This window comes from Homarus americanus, unplaced genomic scaffold, assembly GCF_018991925.1.
Source record: "Homarus americanus isolate GMGI-L3 unplaced genomic scaffold, GMGI_Hamer_2.0 scaffold10152, whole genome shotgun sequence".
Taxonomy (NCBI): domain Eukaryota; kingdom Metazoa; phylum Arthropoda; class Malacostraca; order Decapoda; family Nephropidae; genus Homarus; species Homarus americanus.
This window is the reverse complement of record NW_024741866.1, coordinates 71,471-90,000: the sequence shown is the minus strand read 5'-3', so window position 1 is coordinate 90,000 and position 18,530 is coordinate 71,471. Positions and strand designations below refer to the sequence as shown.

The following is an 18,530-nucleotide window of genomic DNA, read 5'->3' as shown; positions in this document are numbered from 1 at the left end:
CCTATACAATATATTCTCTCAGCGGCTGTAAAAGTCTGCGGGTATTATCTCCACTATTTTGGCATCTTGTGTATTACAGTTCTTTAAGGTCCAGGGTCCATGGTCTTTAGGTTCCAGGGTCCAAGGTCGTTAGGTTCCAGGAAGGGGGGTTGGTTCCAGGGCCCATGCTAGGTCTCCAGGGGGTGGTTGGTTCCAGGGCCATGGTCTTTAGGTCCAAGGCTCCATGGTTTTTAGGTTTTAGAGGGGAGAGTCTGGGGTCTTTAATATTTAAGGTCCAGGGTCCATGGTCTTTAGGTTTCACAGGGGAGTGTCCAGGGTCTTTAATATTTAGGGTTCAGGGTCCAGGGTCTTTAGGGGCTCCAGGGTCCATGGTGTTTAAGATGTAGGGTCTAGGTTCCAGAATCCATGATCTATAAAGGTTTCAGGGGTTTGAGTACAGTATATCTATATATGAATACGTATTAATGAATGTATGTATATATATATATATATATCAACACACATATATAACATCTATGTATATCTATATGTATACAGTTCAAACCACCTCTACACTTGTCTCTGTATCAATTAACTCACATCGGAGACCTTGTGACACGCCGGGCCATCACAGTAAAACCACAACGCCTCAAACTTTTTTAATGGCCTCACAAGACTCACAAAACAGGGAGGGTAAAAAAAAGCCTTCAAATGACCTGACTTGAAAGAAGGGTCACTTTCTTCCTACCTGTATCGCCAAAGTTAGCCACAACCTCGTTCTAAGGTGGTAGGGGAAAAAAAGTTGAATTTGCTGTTGTTGTTTTTTTTCCCTCTCATTGTTAGTTCCAGTTTGTTCTAATTTGTTCTAATTGGTCTCAGTTTGTCTCAATTTATCCCAGAAAAAAAGATAAAAAGAAATAAAGTAAGAATAGAAAAAAGAAAGAAAGAAATGAAGAAAGAAAAAATAAATAAAGAAAAAATATATATAGAAAGAAAGAAAGAAAAAAGACAAAAAGAAAAAACAAATAAAGAAAAAGAGAAAGAAAAAATAAAGAAAAAAATAAATAAAGACAGAAATAAAGAAAGGGGCCAAAACTGCAGTAGATTCACCCATCACCAGAAAATGGATCAAGGATAATGGCTTAGGGAAATAGAGAGGGGAAAGGGGGAATTTTTTTCTACCTGTATCTGGGAGAAAAATAAATAAAAGAGAGAGAAAGAGAGACAGAGATAGACAGACAGACAGACAAATAGACAGAGATAGACAGACAGACAGACAAATAGACAGAGACAGACAGAAGGACAGATATAGCTAGATAGATTGAAAGAGAAACAAATACAGAAGAGACAGGTAGAGAGAGAGAGAGAGAGAGAGAGAGAGAGAATACAGGTCATTTTACGAGTGTTTCCCTCACTATAAAATACAATAAGAGTGATGGTCTTTGAAGAGACAAAGGGAGAGAATGTTAGCAGGTAACTGGAGAGAGAGAGAGAGAGAGAGAGAGAGAGAGAGAGAGAGAGAGAGAGAGAGAGAGAGAGAGAGAGAGAGAGAGAGAGAGAGAGAGAGAGAGAGAGAGAGAGAGAGAGAGAGAGACACACAGTGGAAAGCAATACGGAAAATTTTATGGAGAAAGTTTGTGACTGTATATGCTGGAAAGACTTACTGCACAGACGACAAACCTTGGTAAATCTCTAGCATCACACACAGACAGACACACAACCTCACAGACATACAGACAACCTCACAGACATACAGACAACCTCACAGACATACAGATATACACACAGACAAAACACACCCACATAACACACCATGACACCCATAACACACCATGACACACCATGACACACACCATGACACCCCCCCCCATAATTAACTCCCTCACTCCACCATAACTCTGCATTACGTCATCTCCAACATCACCAACACACGAAACATCTCTTTAGACTCTCGTTAACCTCTCGTATGTGTCTCGTAATAGTACCCTGAGCGAACGAGGAGTCAAAAAAGGTGTTTCCTCAGTACCCGGATGATGAGTGAGTTGTTGCTGAGGACATACTGTTTATTGGGTCACTTATGAGGGAGTGAGGGAGGGAGGTAGTGAGGGAGGGAGGGAGGGAGGTAGGTGAGGGAGAGAGGGAAGGAGGGAGGGAGGCTAAGATACCTCAAATCCTCAAAATTACCTCCTTTAGATTGACTCTTTTAACTGAAGATGAGAGAGAGAGAGAGAGAGAGAGAGAGAGAGAGAGAGAGAGAGAGAGAGAGAGGACCCCCCCCCTAATACAGGTAAGACACTAAGACCAGGTACAGTGGCTCTCAACTTCCACTTCACTCATCACTAACGAGACTGTGTTACACCTTAAGGCAGGTGACCCAGGTAAAATTGGCAGTGTGTGTGTGTGTGTGTGTGTGTGTGTGTGTGTGTGTGTGTGTGTATGTGTGTGTGGTGTGTGTGTGTGTGTGTGTGTGTGTGTGTGTGTGTGTGTGTGTGTGTGTGTGTGTGTGTGTGTACAGGGACCCCTCACATATCTTCATCAACTCTCCCTTAAGGTTTTCCTGGAATTAAATTTGCTCCACCATTTGTGTCCAACCCATTACTCTCCCACACTAGCCCCTCCCCCTTTCATTATCTCCCCTAACCCCTTTAATTACCTCCCCTTCCTCCATTAGTTTATCTATCTCACCCGCTCCATTAGCTTAGACTCTCATTCCTTCCATTAGATCTTCCCTCCCTTATTTACCTCCCATTCTATTAACTCCTCCCATTAACAACCCCTCCATCTACTTCCCCCATTCGCACCCCTCCACGAACACCCCCATCATTAACAGCCCAATTAACACCCCTTCCATTAACACCCCTTCCATTAACACCCACTTCCCATCTTCATTTCCCCTTCCCCATCCTCTCTCCCTTACTTTACTTTCTCCATTATGTCTCACTTCCCTCCATTATCGCCTCTCTTGCTATTTCTCTCTCCTCTTATTGCCTCTCCTTTACATAATGGTGATTTAACTCCTCTTATATATCACAATCATGTTACGGCGAATTTAATGTATTTTTTCCTATATTTCTCTTCTTCCTCTAAACGTTTATCAAAGTTTTTATTATGTCTTTTGTTTTATTCTGTGATTTTTATGATTTATTACGTTTATTTATTATTCTCTTTTATTATTTTTTCCTTTAGGTTAATCGTATTTTTTTCTATTTTCTCTTTCGTTCGCTCGTTTATCACTTTATTTATTATGTATTTTTTATTTATTTTTTATATAATAATCGTGTGTTTTTTTATGTCTTTCTTTCGTAGTTATTATTATCATTTCCTTTACGTATTTATATTCATCAATCCTTTCCTTCTTTCCTTCGATTTTTTTTATGTTTATTTCGTAGTTTTCAATTTATTTTCTCTCTCCCTCATTCTCCTCCCCATTCTCCCCAATCCTCCTCTCTCCCCCATTCTCCCCAATCCTCCTCTCTCCCCCATTCTCCCCAATCCTCCTCTCCTCTATTCTCCCTCAATCTCTCTCCCCATTCTCCCAATCCCCTCCCTCTCTCCCCCATTCCTCCCCCAATCCTCTCTCTCCCATTCTCCCCAATCCTCCCCACTCCCCCATTCTCCCCAATCCTCCTCTCTCCCCCATTAGTCCTTACGAATGGGGTGCTGTGCCCAATTTCTACACGGCGGGTGATGACAGTACTAACCCACAGAGCAAATAAGGTTCATAGTTCAGTGTTATAGTATGTGTTGGAGAGTCGTAAGGGTCAAGGTTCTCAATTTGGTTCGTCATCTATCTCGACTCTCACTGCTGTGTGGCCAGTGTTTGTATTAAATGGCTATGTGTATGTGTGTACGGATGTGTCTGTGTGTACGTATGTGTCTGTGTGTATGTATGTATGTATCTACGTATGTGTTGGTGAATATAGCTACATATTTGTTTAGGTCAGGTTAGGTTAGGTTAGGTTAAGTTCGATAAGGTTAAGTTAAGTTAAGTTAGGTTAGGTTATTAGATAAGGTTAGGTTAGGTTCGAGTGCTGGCCCCGTGGTTAGGTTAGGTTAGGTTAGGTTAGGTTAGGTTAGGTTAGGTTAGGTTAGGTTAGGTTAGGTTCGAGTGCTGGCCCCGTGGTTACTGAGCACCAGTGAGTGTTGTAGGTAAGGGGTAGCGACGGGGAGGAAGATTACAGTCATTTGGCATAATAACCCGGTAATAATAACCCTCGTACAAGGTTATACTGTCCTATAACTCTTCACAACTGTTGTGTCTCGACGGGTGTGTGAGGGTGTGCTGGATAATAACCTTGGAAGCTTCTACTGTAAAACTAACCATCTACAACTACAACAACAACCGCATCAACAACATCAATAACTACAACAACAACAACAACAACAACAACAACAACAACAACAATAACATCAACAACTACAACAACAACAACAACAACAATAATAACAACAACTACAACAACCACATCAACAAATAAGTCAACAATAAATAACTACAACAATAACTAAGTAAATAACAACTGCACTGCACATCATTAACTACAACAACAACATCAATAACTACAACAACAACAACAACAACAACAACAACAACAACAACAATAACATCAACAACTACAACAACAACAACAACAACAATAATAACAACAACTACAACAACCACATCAACAATGACAACAACCAAAACAACAACACCTACTGTAAAACTAATCAGCAACAACTCCAACAACAACAACAACTACAACCACAATTACATCAACAACTACAACAGCAGCATACATAACAACCACACCACCAACAACCACACCAACAACAAAAACAACAGCCATCCTAGTAAAAAAGACCGTAAAAACCCCTGCCATCTCAGCACTTACAAACAAAACAACAACAATTACAACAACAACAACAACAACAATTACAACAACAACAACAACTACAACAACAACAACAACAACAACAATTACAACAACAACAACAACAATTACAACAACAAACATTTAGTAAAAAAACCTAGTAAACAAGGTACTGAAGCGCTTAAAACTCAATCAACCACAATTAAACAACTATCTGCCAAAAGTGTTTAATAACCCTGCAACTCAAAGAACTACAACAACAACAACAACCACAACTACCACAATCGGTCCAGGTGAGGCAGAATTGTACCTTAGTGTGGTGTTAATTCTCCTACCTGTAATTTCCAGGTCGAAGTGACGTGTTATTCCCGCGTTTTGGGTGTGTTTTAAACTGATCTTTGTACACACACACACACACACACACACACACACACACACACACACACACACACACACACACACACACACAATCTAAAATCTGGGCAGGGGAAATGGCCTGACGCCACGTAGTTGTGTAGACAAGACAAGGAGGGAAGAGGGAGAAGGGGGAAGGTAGGGGTAAGGGGAGGAGGGCAAGGGTTGGTTTAATTTAGGCACCTCCCTGACTGGAAGATGGGAGCCTGTCCCTGCTCAAAGCGAATGACGTCTCATCCTGAGACCAGCCCCCCCCCACACCTTCCCACCCTCCACACAGCAAGTCGGGAAATTTCTGTCTTTGGGGAAAAATCCGTTCACATATGGAGGTGTTGAGCGCAAGAAGGACGCTCAGTAATGCCTCGGTCTAGGAGAAAATCGACTTAACTCAGAGCTAGAAGGTCATATGGTCCATCGTATATTTTTTTGTTTTTTAGGATGATCGAGAGAGAGAGAGAAAGAGGAAAGGGAGGGGAGTTATTATTTCTCCCAGGATGGACGACGCTCACTTATTTTTGCTATAGGATTTTTCTGGTTGAGTGACCCCGAGGCATTGTGTGTGTGTGTGTGTGTGTGTAATAATAATAATAATAATAATAATAATTAACGGTTTATTGAAAGAGCTTGGCAGCTAGAAGGCTGAAAATATACAGTTACATATTTGGGGAATGGGTTACGAATTACAAATAATATACAAGTGACATAAGTGACACAAATAAGACATATAGTAACTTAGATGGGGATCAGCTCAAACTACAGTTCATTTCAACATAGTGACAGTGTAGGGAGCAGTGTTTACTGGGAGTGAATACACTGATTTATTACATGTTATTGATAATTTTTACAATGGCTGGGACTGGGCTGTTCTTATAGCGATCAGTTCGTGCACGTATGGGCTGGATGCGGTTGTGGTGTCGAACAGCAATTCTCGGACAGGGGATCTCAGGTGGTAGTAGGGGCCGGTGTCGGGGATGGTGTAGAAGCTTCTTACCAAATTTGCAGATGAGGCCGTGGTGATGGTCAGTGAGAGTCGAAAGGGTCAGTGTGTTGAGCGCTTCTTGATATGTGGAGTAGGGAGGGGAGAGAATAATCTTGCATGCCCTCTTTTGCACTTTTTCTAGGTGTTTACGTTGTGTGGCATTTAGGGAGGAAGACCAGGTGGGGGAGGCATAGGTGAGCTTGGGAAGTATGAATGTTGTGTAAACACTGAGGAGCTCGTGTGCAGGAACTCTGAGGGACTTGAGTCGGCGGAGGAGGTGGAGACGGAAACTGGAGGATTTGACAACTTCTACTGACGTGTGGTTTCCAAATTTAGTTTGTTGTCTATAAGATGAGGAGCTGTGAATCTACAACCTGGAGTGTGTTCGACCTAGGGGTAATGAAGGGAGGTGGACAATGTCGAGGAGAGGGGTTGATGTGCAGCAACTACTGGTCTTGGTATGGTTGATGGTGAGCATGGTTGTTGGTGGCCCAGTTTTGGAGACTGTTCAATAACCGAAGGGCGGTAAATACAGTTGGGAGCGAATTGTTGACGCTGATCCCAATGGTGAGTCGTCGACATATTTCCAGCGAGCAGGGCTTCTCTCTTAGGGCATCATGATGAGCATAAGGAAGCAGAGTGGTCCTATCTTGGTGCCTTTGGGGGACGCCACAGAGTGACTGAAAGGTGGAGACAGCCCCTCGGAAGCGTACAGCTGGGCGTCGGTCACTGAGGAAGTCTGTAAGCCATGGTATGAGACTTCTCCGAAGCCCGAGGTCAATAGCTTTGTTTATGATTATATTGTGGTCGACTAGGTCGAACGCTTTAGTGAAATCAATGAAGGCGACAGCTACAGACGTTTTTCGTTTCTCGAGATGGCGGTATATGTAATCGAGAAAGCTGACAAGACAGTGAGTGGTGGAGGAAGTTTTCATGTTGCCAAATTGCTGAGGGTCTACGACTCCTGCAATATCAGCATAAGCTCAGTCAAACACAAAACTTTCACAGATTAGGCTGGGTATTGGGGTGATTGCAATAGGTCGTAGCTGATTTAAGGATTGTGGGCTGGTTGACTTGGGCACTGGTGATACATAAGAGGTCTTCCAGTCAGCTGGGCATCTGGCTTGACTGAGAGAAGCATTGATGATGGAGCAGAGGGGTTTAGCAAGCTCCGGGGAGAACTCCTTGAATAGTTTCATTGGTAAGTCAATGGGGGTGGTAGAGCGTTTTAATTTTAGTTTGTCCAGGTGTTTTGCTACGCCAAATTCCTCTACTAAGTCAGTGGGAAGGGGGGCTGGTAGGTAAGCAGGGAGAGTGGTTGTGTCAAGCCGTGGGAGCGTCTGGCATATAGTAGCGAAATGGTTATTTGTTTGCTCAGCTGCGTCAACATTAGGGAGATGGCTGAGGAAGGGGAGGGGATGTGTCATATTGTTTAGTCCACAGAGTTCTTTAAGCTTACCATACCATTGACTGATGTTGGTCTGCTTCAGGTGTTGTAATTTGGTTGGGTAGTGGGACTTCTTTGCAGTGCGTATTTCGCGGATGACTCTGTTGCGAAGTGACCTGTAGCGGATGTGGTCATTGAGATGAAATGCTCTGTCTCTCTGTTGCATAAGTCTTTTGATCCGAGGTGTGATCCAGGGCAAGTCAGCTGGGTGAGATCTGACGGACTTCTCAGGGAAGAAGTGGTGGTGAGCTTCGGTGGTGGTGTTGGTATAATTTATCCATTTGGTTTCCACGTCATCCACGCTGAGTACTTCAGTCCAGGGATAGTGAACTATCCACTGTCCAAAGAGGCGTACTGCAGAGTCAGTAATCGGCCTGTAGGTCTTGATGTAGGGTCTCTGTACTTGAGTGGGAGTGGTAGCAGGGGACCAGAGCACTGATAAGTGTGTGCTACACCCGACAGGAGGCAGTGGTTGAGGAGGTTGGTACTGGTCCGCTAAGTCAGTTAAGATAAGGTCAAGGGTGTTTTGACCGTGTGTGGGGAAGGTCACAACTTGTGATAGTGATAGCTGGTCCTGGATATCAGTGGTGTCAATTTCATTTAAATCCCCACATAATACTAACTTGGCACATGGGTACCTAACTCTGAGGTGGTCTGAGGTGGTAATGAGATGATTGATAAGAGTGTCTCTGGTGGGTGATCGAGGCGGATGGTATACCACGCAGATTATAATGGAAGCAGTGTTGCGTGGGTGTGCCCGCAGCACGACACGTACCCATAATGCTTCCACATCTGCTGGGACTTGAACATCCAGGCGTGACGGCCGTAGGTCATCTTGACAGAAGAGGGCAACGCCCCCTCCGCGTCTTTGTGGACGAAGGTGATGAAAGAGTTGATATCCTTCAATGTGACACGTTTCAGGTACAATTTGCCAAGTCTCACATATGGCAACGACGCGCGCGGCGGTTGACCTGACTGTAGTTGCCAGCTCGTCGAACTTGTTAGCTAGGGAAGTGACGTTGGATAGCAGTAAAGACGGGAGATCATACCATATCCGTGGAACTTCAGTGTGGTGGTATGGTCTGTCAGGGGTGGGTTTCTCCGGTTTTCTAGTGGAGGTTACGGTTCTAATGGGCTTATGTGCATGACGGCCTTGTCTACGGCTCCGCGCGTGGAATATTTTCAGTGACTTGAGTAGCGCGATAACACTCCCATCAGGATAACCGTTCCCACGCTTTAGATGATACAGAGTGCGTCGGGAGTAAGTGATTGGTGGCCATCGGTTGAAATCTGTTGAGGGCGGACGGAGGTGTTCGTCACTGGCGGCACTTTGAGGGACACTGACACTGGTAGACATCTGTTAATGTTTGTCAGTTGTAAAGACCGTGGACTTTGTCCTCGGTGCTTGGGGTCGCCGACACAGTTTTCACGATATATGTAAACACCGCGGTGGTCCTTGTCACTGGCACTTTAAAGTTGACCGATAAAGTGCCCACTGTCTGACTTTTCCTTGGGGTGCACTATCGAGCACTGTATGGTAATCACTTATTGCACTGATGGCTAGAATGTTTTGCCGAGAAAGTTCCTTAAGCGCACTATAGGAACACTCTGTGTGTGTGTGTGTGTGTGTGTTTATTGTTGTTAAGGTTATTGTGAATACGAACGAGTCTTAACCCTCATATCAATGTCTGTCTATATACATACAATAATTTTAACACACCTCAACGTTCCCATGTATATGTATATAATTCCCCTGTATGTATACTTGTGACTCTCTCTCTCTCCTGTTTCTATGTATATGACCTCACATTTGGCCACAGAATTCTCAGATTTCTGGATAAACTTTTGAGTCTCCATAAATTCATAAACAACAATACAGAGAATTACCACGTATTTTATGTATGTTTCTGTATGTATACGTACTGTTACATTATACACACATACACAGGAGGAGGAGACGCGTGAGGAGGAGCGTGAGGAGGCGAGGTGGGGAGGAAAACAAACCTACATGTACGTATTTCCGGTAAAGTTATGAGACTCAGGGCGTAACTCAGGTGTGTGTGTGTGTGTTCAGGGTTCTCGTTCTCGAAACCCAGTGGCTCTAATGGTCTTAATTTTGGGAACCTGGTGGAAGACGGTAAGTACACACACACACACACACACACACACACACACACACACACACACACACACACACAGCTCGTTGCTCGTTCGCTACAGAGGATTATAGGAGATGGTGAGACGCTTAAAGACAACACACACACACACACACACACACACTACACACACATACACACACACACACTCATATACCCCAACACACCCCACTACAGCCACTCCCAACACACTCGCAAGACCTTCCCAGCACACCCTTAAACACCCTCCCCCAACACCCCTCCCCAACACACCCACACATCCACAGCACCCTCCCCAACACACCCACACATCCACACACCCTCCCCAACACACCCACACACCAGCCTCCAACACACCCACACACCCTCCCCCAACACACCCACACACCCACACACCCTCCCCCAACACACCCACACACCCACACACCCTCCCCAACACACCCACACACCAGCCTCCTCGTCATACACCTGTCTGTGTCTCCTCATCTTAATTAGGTTTGAGATTCTCGTTCCAATGTTGAAGACTGACCTCACCTGACCTGGGGAGACGTCATCAGGCCTTCATAGAGTGACTTAATTTGATCCTACGGCGACCTAATTTGACCTATGGTGACCACATTATGCCTTGACCAATCACTGAAGAATTGAGGTCAGTTTCATTCGATTATGTAAAATAGTTTGTTTATTTTCTGATTGAATATTGTTGAAATTAATTTGATCTTGTAAGAGAGGTAATACATACATACATACATACATACATACATACATACATACACCCTCTCCTTACTCTCAGATGGTGACAAGATCCAGTTGTGATCTGATTGGCCGTCTACCTGAGCGATTATACACCTGAATGTCTCCTAATTTGCTTAACGACCCACTTGAATCGCCCTAATGTAAACACCTTCCCTGTCCGCACGGCCTGAGTTGTGTGCGTGTGTGTGTGTGTGTGAGAGAGAGAGAGAGAGAGAGAGAGAGAGAGCGAGAGAGAGACCATTACCACCATAGCCTCACCCGTCAGAAATAAAAAAAAAAGACGGTAAAAATCACCCATTTCTTTGTCTGTGAAAAACAACCCTAAAACTGACGAGATATGTCGCCCCCTTGTCCCCACTTTGGCAACTGAGTTCTTCCCAAAGGAGATTTTATATCACCCTTAGTTTTTTTCTTCATATTTTTCATCTGTGGGAAGGGGATTTTTTAGGAATCTTTGATGATATTTTTTTTTTGGGGGGGAGGAATTTTTGACAGACTTTTTATTCTTGGTGGAGAATTTTAGGAATTTTTTTTTCAGAAAGATTATTATTTGTGGTGATTTTTTCGAGTTTTGATAGATTTTAGATGGAAGGACAAGATCAGAGGGGCAAGGGTAAGGGAAGGAGTATATGGGTAAGAGAAAGGAAAAAAAAGACGAGCAAGGGGAAGGAGGAGATGGGCAATGGAAGAAAAAGATGGGCAATAGAAGAGGAAGATGGGTAATGGAAGAGGAAGATGGGCAAGAGAATGAAAAAAAAACGGGAAAAGGGAAGGAAGGAAGAGGAGAGGGAGGGGAGGGTAAGAATTGCCCAAACCCAGCAGGTCCTCACCTTGCCCCGGCCAAACAACCTCGCTTCACGGAAATTGGTATGTGAGGGGAGTGTGAAGAGTGAGGGGAGGATGGCAGGGTGGCAGGGTGAGGGGAGGGTGAAGAGTGAGGGGAGAATGGCAGGGTGGCAGGGTGAGGGGAGGTAACAGGGGTGAGGGGAGGTGAAGAGGAGGGAGAATGGCAGGTGGCAGGGTGAGAGGAGGGAAAATAGGGTGAGGGGAGGTTGGAAGAGTGAGGGGAGGATGGCAGGGGTGAGGGGAGGGTAACAGGGTGAGGGGAGGGTGAAGAGTGAGGGGAGAATGGCAGGATGGCAGGGTAACAGGGTGAGGGGAGGGTGATAGGGTGAGGTGGAGTACGGCAGAGGGGAGGAATTTTTATTTTCGAGAGTGAATGTTTGTCTCTCTATCTTTTATTACAATTATTATTATTATTAGTAGTAGTAGTAGAAGTAGTAGTAGAAGTAGTAGTAGTAATAGTAGTATAGTAATATTAGTAATAGCAATAGTAGTAATAGAAGTAGTAATAATAATAATAATAAGAGTAGTAGTAGTAGTATTTAATTCATATAATCATTCCCAATCATCATTATTAATTACTATGATATCAATACTCACCACCATTACAAACACGTCCTTAGAACATTACGATTTAATTCACTTCTCATTACCAAATTTACTTCCTCATTAGCATATCTTTTCACTCCAACAGGTAAGTCGCGATAGGATCACTAATTGGTATTCAGTAAAAGATGCCGCGGACAATAACACCTTTATACACTAATTATATTTTAATTAAGGTGAGCGGAGCAGGTGAGTGTCGTTTATGTCCTTATTGTTTAACTCGTTTTGTCTCTCTGTCTGTCTGTCTGTCTGTCTGTCTGTCTGTCTGTCTGTCTGTCTGTCTGTCTGTCTGTCTTTTGTTTACCGTGAGGTCAAGTGAGTAGGAAGGTCAGTGTCACCTGGATCTAATTAACTAATTACTTACTAATTCACAATCTACCTGCGTTGCTGACCGACTAACTAGCTAGTTAACTGTTTAGGCCAATTAAGCCCAATTAGGTCAAAGGTCAGAGCTGGTTTAACTTTAGTGTAGTCTAGTTATTGGTTAAATTAAATTACTGTTTATATATTATGTTAAATTCTTGTAAGTTTCATTATTGGTTAAAAATACATAAAACATACTTGGAAAAATAATATATCACACAGGAACTGAAACTCATCATCCAGAACTACCAGAAGCCTCAGCAACCAATAAGAACTCAACATCTCTTCAAGCTAGTCTATGATTGGCTCACCCTGACTACAGCTCCTGACAGTGACGACCCTCCATATTATAAAAGGTTAGGGCGTGAGAGAAGGAGTCTAATGACCCCCACTTAACCTGCGGGACAAAAGGTGACCCCAAAATGGCTTTGAAATTGTACAAAAAATAATTTAATACCAGGGTGTTGATTTTCGAGTGTTGGCCAGAAGGATAAAAAGAGGTTAGGTTACTGTAGGTTAGGTTAGGTTAGGTTACTGTAGGTTAGGTTAGGTTAGAAGAGTTTAATCATCACGTGAAATAAAGTAATGTCGTTAAAACACCATAACTACAGCACATCCCGTTACTTTAACCCTTATTTCACGAGTCACTAATTCAGTCAATCAAGAGCGTCAAAAATCGAACCAATCATAATTGACGTGTTATTAGTTGCCCTGAGTCATTTACCGAGCGTGAAATGTTTTTTGAGGATTAAAAAACATTTCTTTATGAATTTTGCTGTTATTATTATTATTAGTATTAGTATTAGTATTATTATTATTATTAGTAGTAGTATTAGTATTAGTATTATTATGATTATTAATTTTATTATTATTATTATTATTGTTGTTGTTGTTGTTCTTCTTCTTATTATCACTCTTACTAGTAAACAACAAGGTGTACACACATTAGACCAGCCAGGTAAGAGTGCTAATTTAACCCAACAAACTGCTCGTTCATCAACAACAAACTACCACTTGCTCGTTACCTTCATTATCGGGAAACATTTTGGTGAGAGTTTTATCGCGAAAATTATCGCTTATCTTTCATGTTTGGGCTAAATATAGTTATATATTTCCTGAACTATCACTATTTTCACTGTAATTACTACTATTCTTGATAATACATACGCTGTAATTAGTGTAATTTGATACAGTATGTTATTTTTAAGTGTATTAATTCATTTATCTTCGCGAAATATTAATTCTATAAAATTTTTGCTCCATTTCTCTACCTGTAAGTGTCACTGAGTTGCCAGACGCACGATAAACGACCCATTTTTTTCACTATCTGCCTTAACAAATTACTGTGGTTATTTAGATTCGTGAAATATATGAGTTACATGACTATATTCGTCCCTAAATACCCTAATAAATTAATAAGGAGAAAATATCATGTTAATAACGGTTGGTAAACTTACTCACCTGCCCTCTGCTGCTGCCCAGGTGAGACTATCACTTTTTCTGTGATGCTGAACATTTCGAGTTTAAAATGATCATCAATTAAGCTTTAAAATCGTCTTTTCTCTCGTTCACTTGTTATTTTCCTTTACAAAATCCAACAGCACAGTCATTGTTATTAGTTATGTCTTTATATAGTTACAATTGATACTGTTATTTCGTTAAAAACACCGAAATATCACACAACAAAAGTGACACTGTTTACTCGGGAATCATCTGATGCTCACTGTACGTTACCTGTTGCCGAGCGCATCACCTAACCTTTCTCCTGTTCCTGATTGGTCACCGTTATCTCGTCTCGCTTCTAATTGGTCACTTCTGTCGTATCTCGTCACTAATTGGTTACCGCTACCTCTCCTTACCCCGGATTGGTCATTACCACCCCGCTTACGTATAAATTAGTAATCTATCCTTTTTTTAACTGGTTATTAGGCAAAATTCAATTATTCGTTGCATTTCTAAAAAAAATTAATCAAAATACAACTAATTACAATCATTAACAAATTCAAACAGTAATTAACAAACATCAATAGAGTTAAGATAAGACCCATACGCCCCAAAGCTAATTAACCTGTAACAATAATATGTGGGTTTTAACCTTTTTTAATCTAACCTAAAATAAACAATTGAAGGTTTTACTCCAGCTCTGACATATTGGGTAACAGGAGCTATAACTCTGCAATATGTCACCCAGAGTGGACCAATCTTGACACCTGGACACTACCTATCTAATATATAACCTGTGGCTCTGTAATACTCTGGGGGACCTGTATGGCTCTGTTATACTCTAAGGACCTGGAGAATATACCTGTGTGGCTCTGTTATACTCTTAGGACCTGGAGAATATACCTATGTGGCTCTGTTATACTCTTAGGACCGGAAAAATATACCTGTGTGGCTCTACCTACAATACCACTAGTATAATCTAAATACTCAATTATATACCAGTAGACATTTAGTATAATCTACGTAGTGAATTATACCACAAGAGGGCCACGTTTTATGGCACCAGTATATCACCTTGGCACTGTTTGGCCCTGTGTGAGTGCCAATTGTATGACTCAGCGCTGTGGTCAGGGATAGTGAAGTAAGTTATGAGTTTAGTTGTCTGGCAGCAAGTAGGAGTGATGGGTGAGAGAGAGAGAGAGAGAGAGAGAGAGAGAGAGAGTTAACGGGAGGTCAGCACTTACTTACCTTCTAGTAGTGAGGTCAACAGAGGTCAAGGATATCAACAGAGGTCATGAAGTTCAACAGAGGTCATAGAAATTAGAAATCAACAGAGGTTAAGGTTATCAACAGAGGTCAAGGATATCAACAGAGGTCAACTAAGGTCAACACATACCTTCCTGTTGTGTAGGTCACGAGTCTGAAATAGGCCAGCGAAGAGAGCAGCTATGTTGGCGGTGTAGGAGGCGACGAAGATCACGCTGAAGGCTCCCCACACGTTAATTAGTACCTTGTTGGGCCACGACTTAGGGGCTGAGAGGGTAGACAACAATAACATAAACAAACAACTTTCTTTATGATCTTTTAAATGGAAGAATAAACAAAAAAAAAGTGGATATTGTTTTTGTTTCTCCTTCTCTTTTTTTTTTCTCTCTCTCTCTCTCTCTCTCTCTCTCTCTCTCTCTCTCTCTCTCTCTCTCTCTCTCTCTCTCTCTCTCTCTCTCTCTCTCTCTCTCTTACCTGTTGATCAAGGCACATTAGACAAAAGGTCCTAGACACCCCCATACTATTCCTTGTATTGTGTTGAAGGCTTGAGAAATAACCTCATATCCAACCCCATTACTTACGTGGTAGAGACAATGGGAGTTAATGGATGGGTTAAGTTGTGGGGATTAGGGAAGGTGAATGGGGAGGGAGGAGGATGGGGGATGAAGGGTGAGGAGGAACGGAGGATGAGGGAGAGGGTGAGGGTGCGGTGTGTGTGTGTGTGTGTGTGTGTGTGTGCCTCCATTATCTAACAGGAGGAATCAACAGAAGGAATCAGAACAGGATATTACCTACATATATCAGGTGTTTATTGGTGATACAACACACGGGAGGGGGAGGGGGGGAGATTGGGAGGGTAGAAGTGTGGAGGGGAGGTGGGGGGGAAGGGGCAGGATTTTGAGGAGGAAGGGGAGGTGAGGAGGAGGTGGGAGAGAGGGATAGAGGAGGAGAGGAGGAGGGAAAGGAGGGATAAGGAAGGAAGGAATTGAAAGGGAGAGAGGCGGGAGGAGGGAGGGGGAAGAGGTGGGGGGGGGGGAGAGGGGGAGGGAGGCGGCAATATGAATGAGCTCTCCAGCAATAGAACATGAGTGCGTGATACAACGATTTGTTAATGGTGTTGAGGTGAAGGTGAGGGGTGGAGGGAGAGAGGGAAGGTGAGGGTGGAGGGGAGGAAGGTGAGGGTGGAGGGAGGAGAGGGAGAGAAGGTGAGGGTGGAGGGAGGAGGGAAGGTGAGGGTGGAGGGAGGAGAGGGAGAAGGTGAGGGTGGAGGGGAGGAAGGTGAGGGAATTGGAGAGGGGGGAGGAGAGGGAGAAGGTGAGGGTGGAGGGAGGAAGGTGGGGGTGGGGAAGGTGAGGGTGGAGGAGAGGTGAGGGTGGAGAAAGGGAGAGAGGAGTGAGGGTGGGAGGGAGGAAGGTGAGGGTAGAGAGAGGAGATGAAGATGAGGGTGGAGTAAGGAAAGGAAGAGAAGGTGGAAACAGATAGATAGACAGACAAACAGACAGACAGACAGACAGACAGACAGACAGACAGACAAACAGACAGACAGACAGACAGACGGACAGACACTCTTCATATTATTCATCTCTTAAAAAAATGTCTCACTATGAACTCTCTGAATACATAATAAGTTAAGTAATAGACAAAAAAATACAGGTGAGTGACAGGTAATTCAAGAGTTGTCACGGCAGGTACCTGGGGGGGCAGGTGGGGTGGAAGGATGAGGGAAGGGGGAGAGTTAGGGGGGAGGTGGAGGGAGAGGGTGAGGGGGGTGGGGAGGTTTGCCTTATAACACTCACAAAAAAATAAACATATAACTATATGTCACAGGTGTAAAAGACTACAGGTAGAAATCTTTCTTTTTTGGGCTAACCTAACCTAACCTATCTTGACCTTATTATTATTATTATTATTATTATTATTATTATTATTATTATTATTATTATTATTATTATTATTATTATTATTATTATTATTATTATTATTATTATTATTATTATTATTATTATTATTATTATTATTATTATTATTATTATTTTTATTATTACATGCAGATATATATTAATAACATTATAATCTGGGGGCAGCATCGTTACACTGTTATTGGAAATGCTAATGATATTGATGTTATGGAGTTAGGTACCAGACAATTACAAGGATGCAACATAAATGGAATGGTGGCGGAGAGAGAGAGAGAGAGAGAGAGAGAGAGAGAGAGAGAGAGAGAGAGCGCAAAACATTAGTATCACCATTATTATTATCATTATTATTATCATTATTATTATTATTATTATTATTATTATTATTATTATTATTATCATTATTATTAATATTATCATTATTACTATTACCATTACTATCATCATTGTCATCATCATCATCATCATCATCATCATCCTCAATCATCATCAATCATCATCATCATCCTCATCATCATCATCACCATCATCATCATCATCATCACCATCATCATCATCATCATCATCATCATCATCATCATCAAAAAGGATCACATCAGAAGCGACTATCACAGGTGACACACAATCATCAACATTCTACCTCTGCTTCACGTGTTACATTTAGAGGTACCTGGATTAGGTAATTGCACCTGTAATTTAACTTAATGAGCCACGAGCGGCGGGAACACACACCTGCGAGTCGCCGTAACGAGCTACAGGTGAAGGTGACTGCGTTTATGAGTCACCGGAGGAGGGTACGTACCTCTCTGTGAGTCACTGGAGGAAGGTACAGTCCCCTTCACTAATGCGTTTACAGGGGCTAGTCAGGCAGTGTGGCAGCCCTGTGTTTGTTTACATTCGACATAAGGAAACTCGCAGTAGTAAACATGTTATGTAGACAAAGTAAAACAATATTAAAACAAACATCTCAATGTAGTGATCAGTGGATGTTTATAACAAGAGCCCCTGTAAACGCACAAGTGGAGGAGACTGTACAGTATATACATCTCTGTGAGTCAATAGATGGTACGTACCTCTGAGAAAAATTAAAATAAAGGTCCGTTATATCGAGGGTCCGTTATATAAGAAACCCCCGATATAACGGATAATATAAGGAGGAAAGTCCTTTATATACGAAACCCATTATATAACGAATACAACGATAAATGTCCGTTATATAGAGATTTCGGTATAGAGAGGAGGTGAGGAAGGGGGAAGGGGCCATACACTAACCTTTAAAGGCGACCAGATGGGAGAAGAGTAGACCCCATATGACCCAGAGAGCAGAGCCGTAGCTGAAGTTCTTGGACCTCTGACGCCCCCAGGGGTTGAGGCCGAAGGGACTAAGCCACTCATACACGGCCACGCTGAAGGCTGTGATGTTGAGGGACACGAAGATAGCGATCCATAAGTCCGGACTGAAGGGGATCAGGAACGCCAGGAGAGGAACTTCCATCTGCCTGACGAAGAGAGAGAGGGAGGGATGTAGGG

General features: G+C 42.7%; 1 protein-coding gene across 1 annotated transcript in view; it reads right to left on the bottom strand.

The window, feature by feature from the left end:
* Window positions 1–18,530, bottom strand: part of LOC121876048 — a 114,814-nt gene that overhangs the window by 56,810 nt on the left and 39,474 nt on the right. The window contains exons 5-6 of the mRNA XM_042380930.1: window positions 18,273–18,499; window positions 15,215–15,351 (exon numbers count right to left, since the gene is read on the bottom strand). Of these exons, the coding sequence (XP_042236864.1) occupies window positions 15,215–15,351; window positions 18,273–18,499 (364 nt within the window). The remainder of the gene's footprint in view (window positions 1–15,214; window positions 15,352–18,272; window positions 18,500–18,530) is intronic.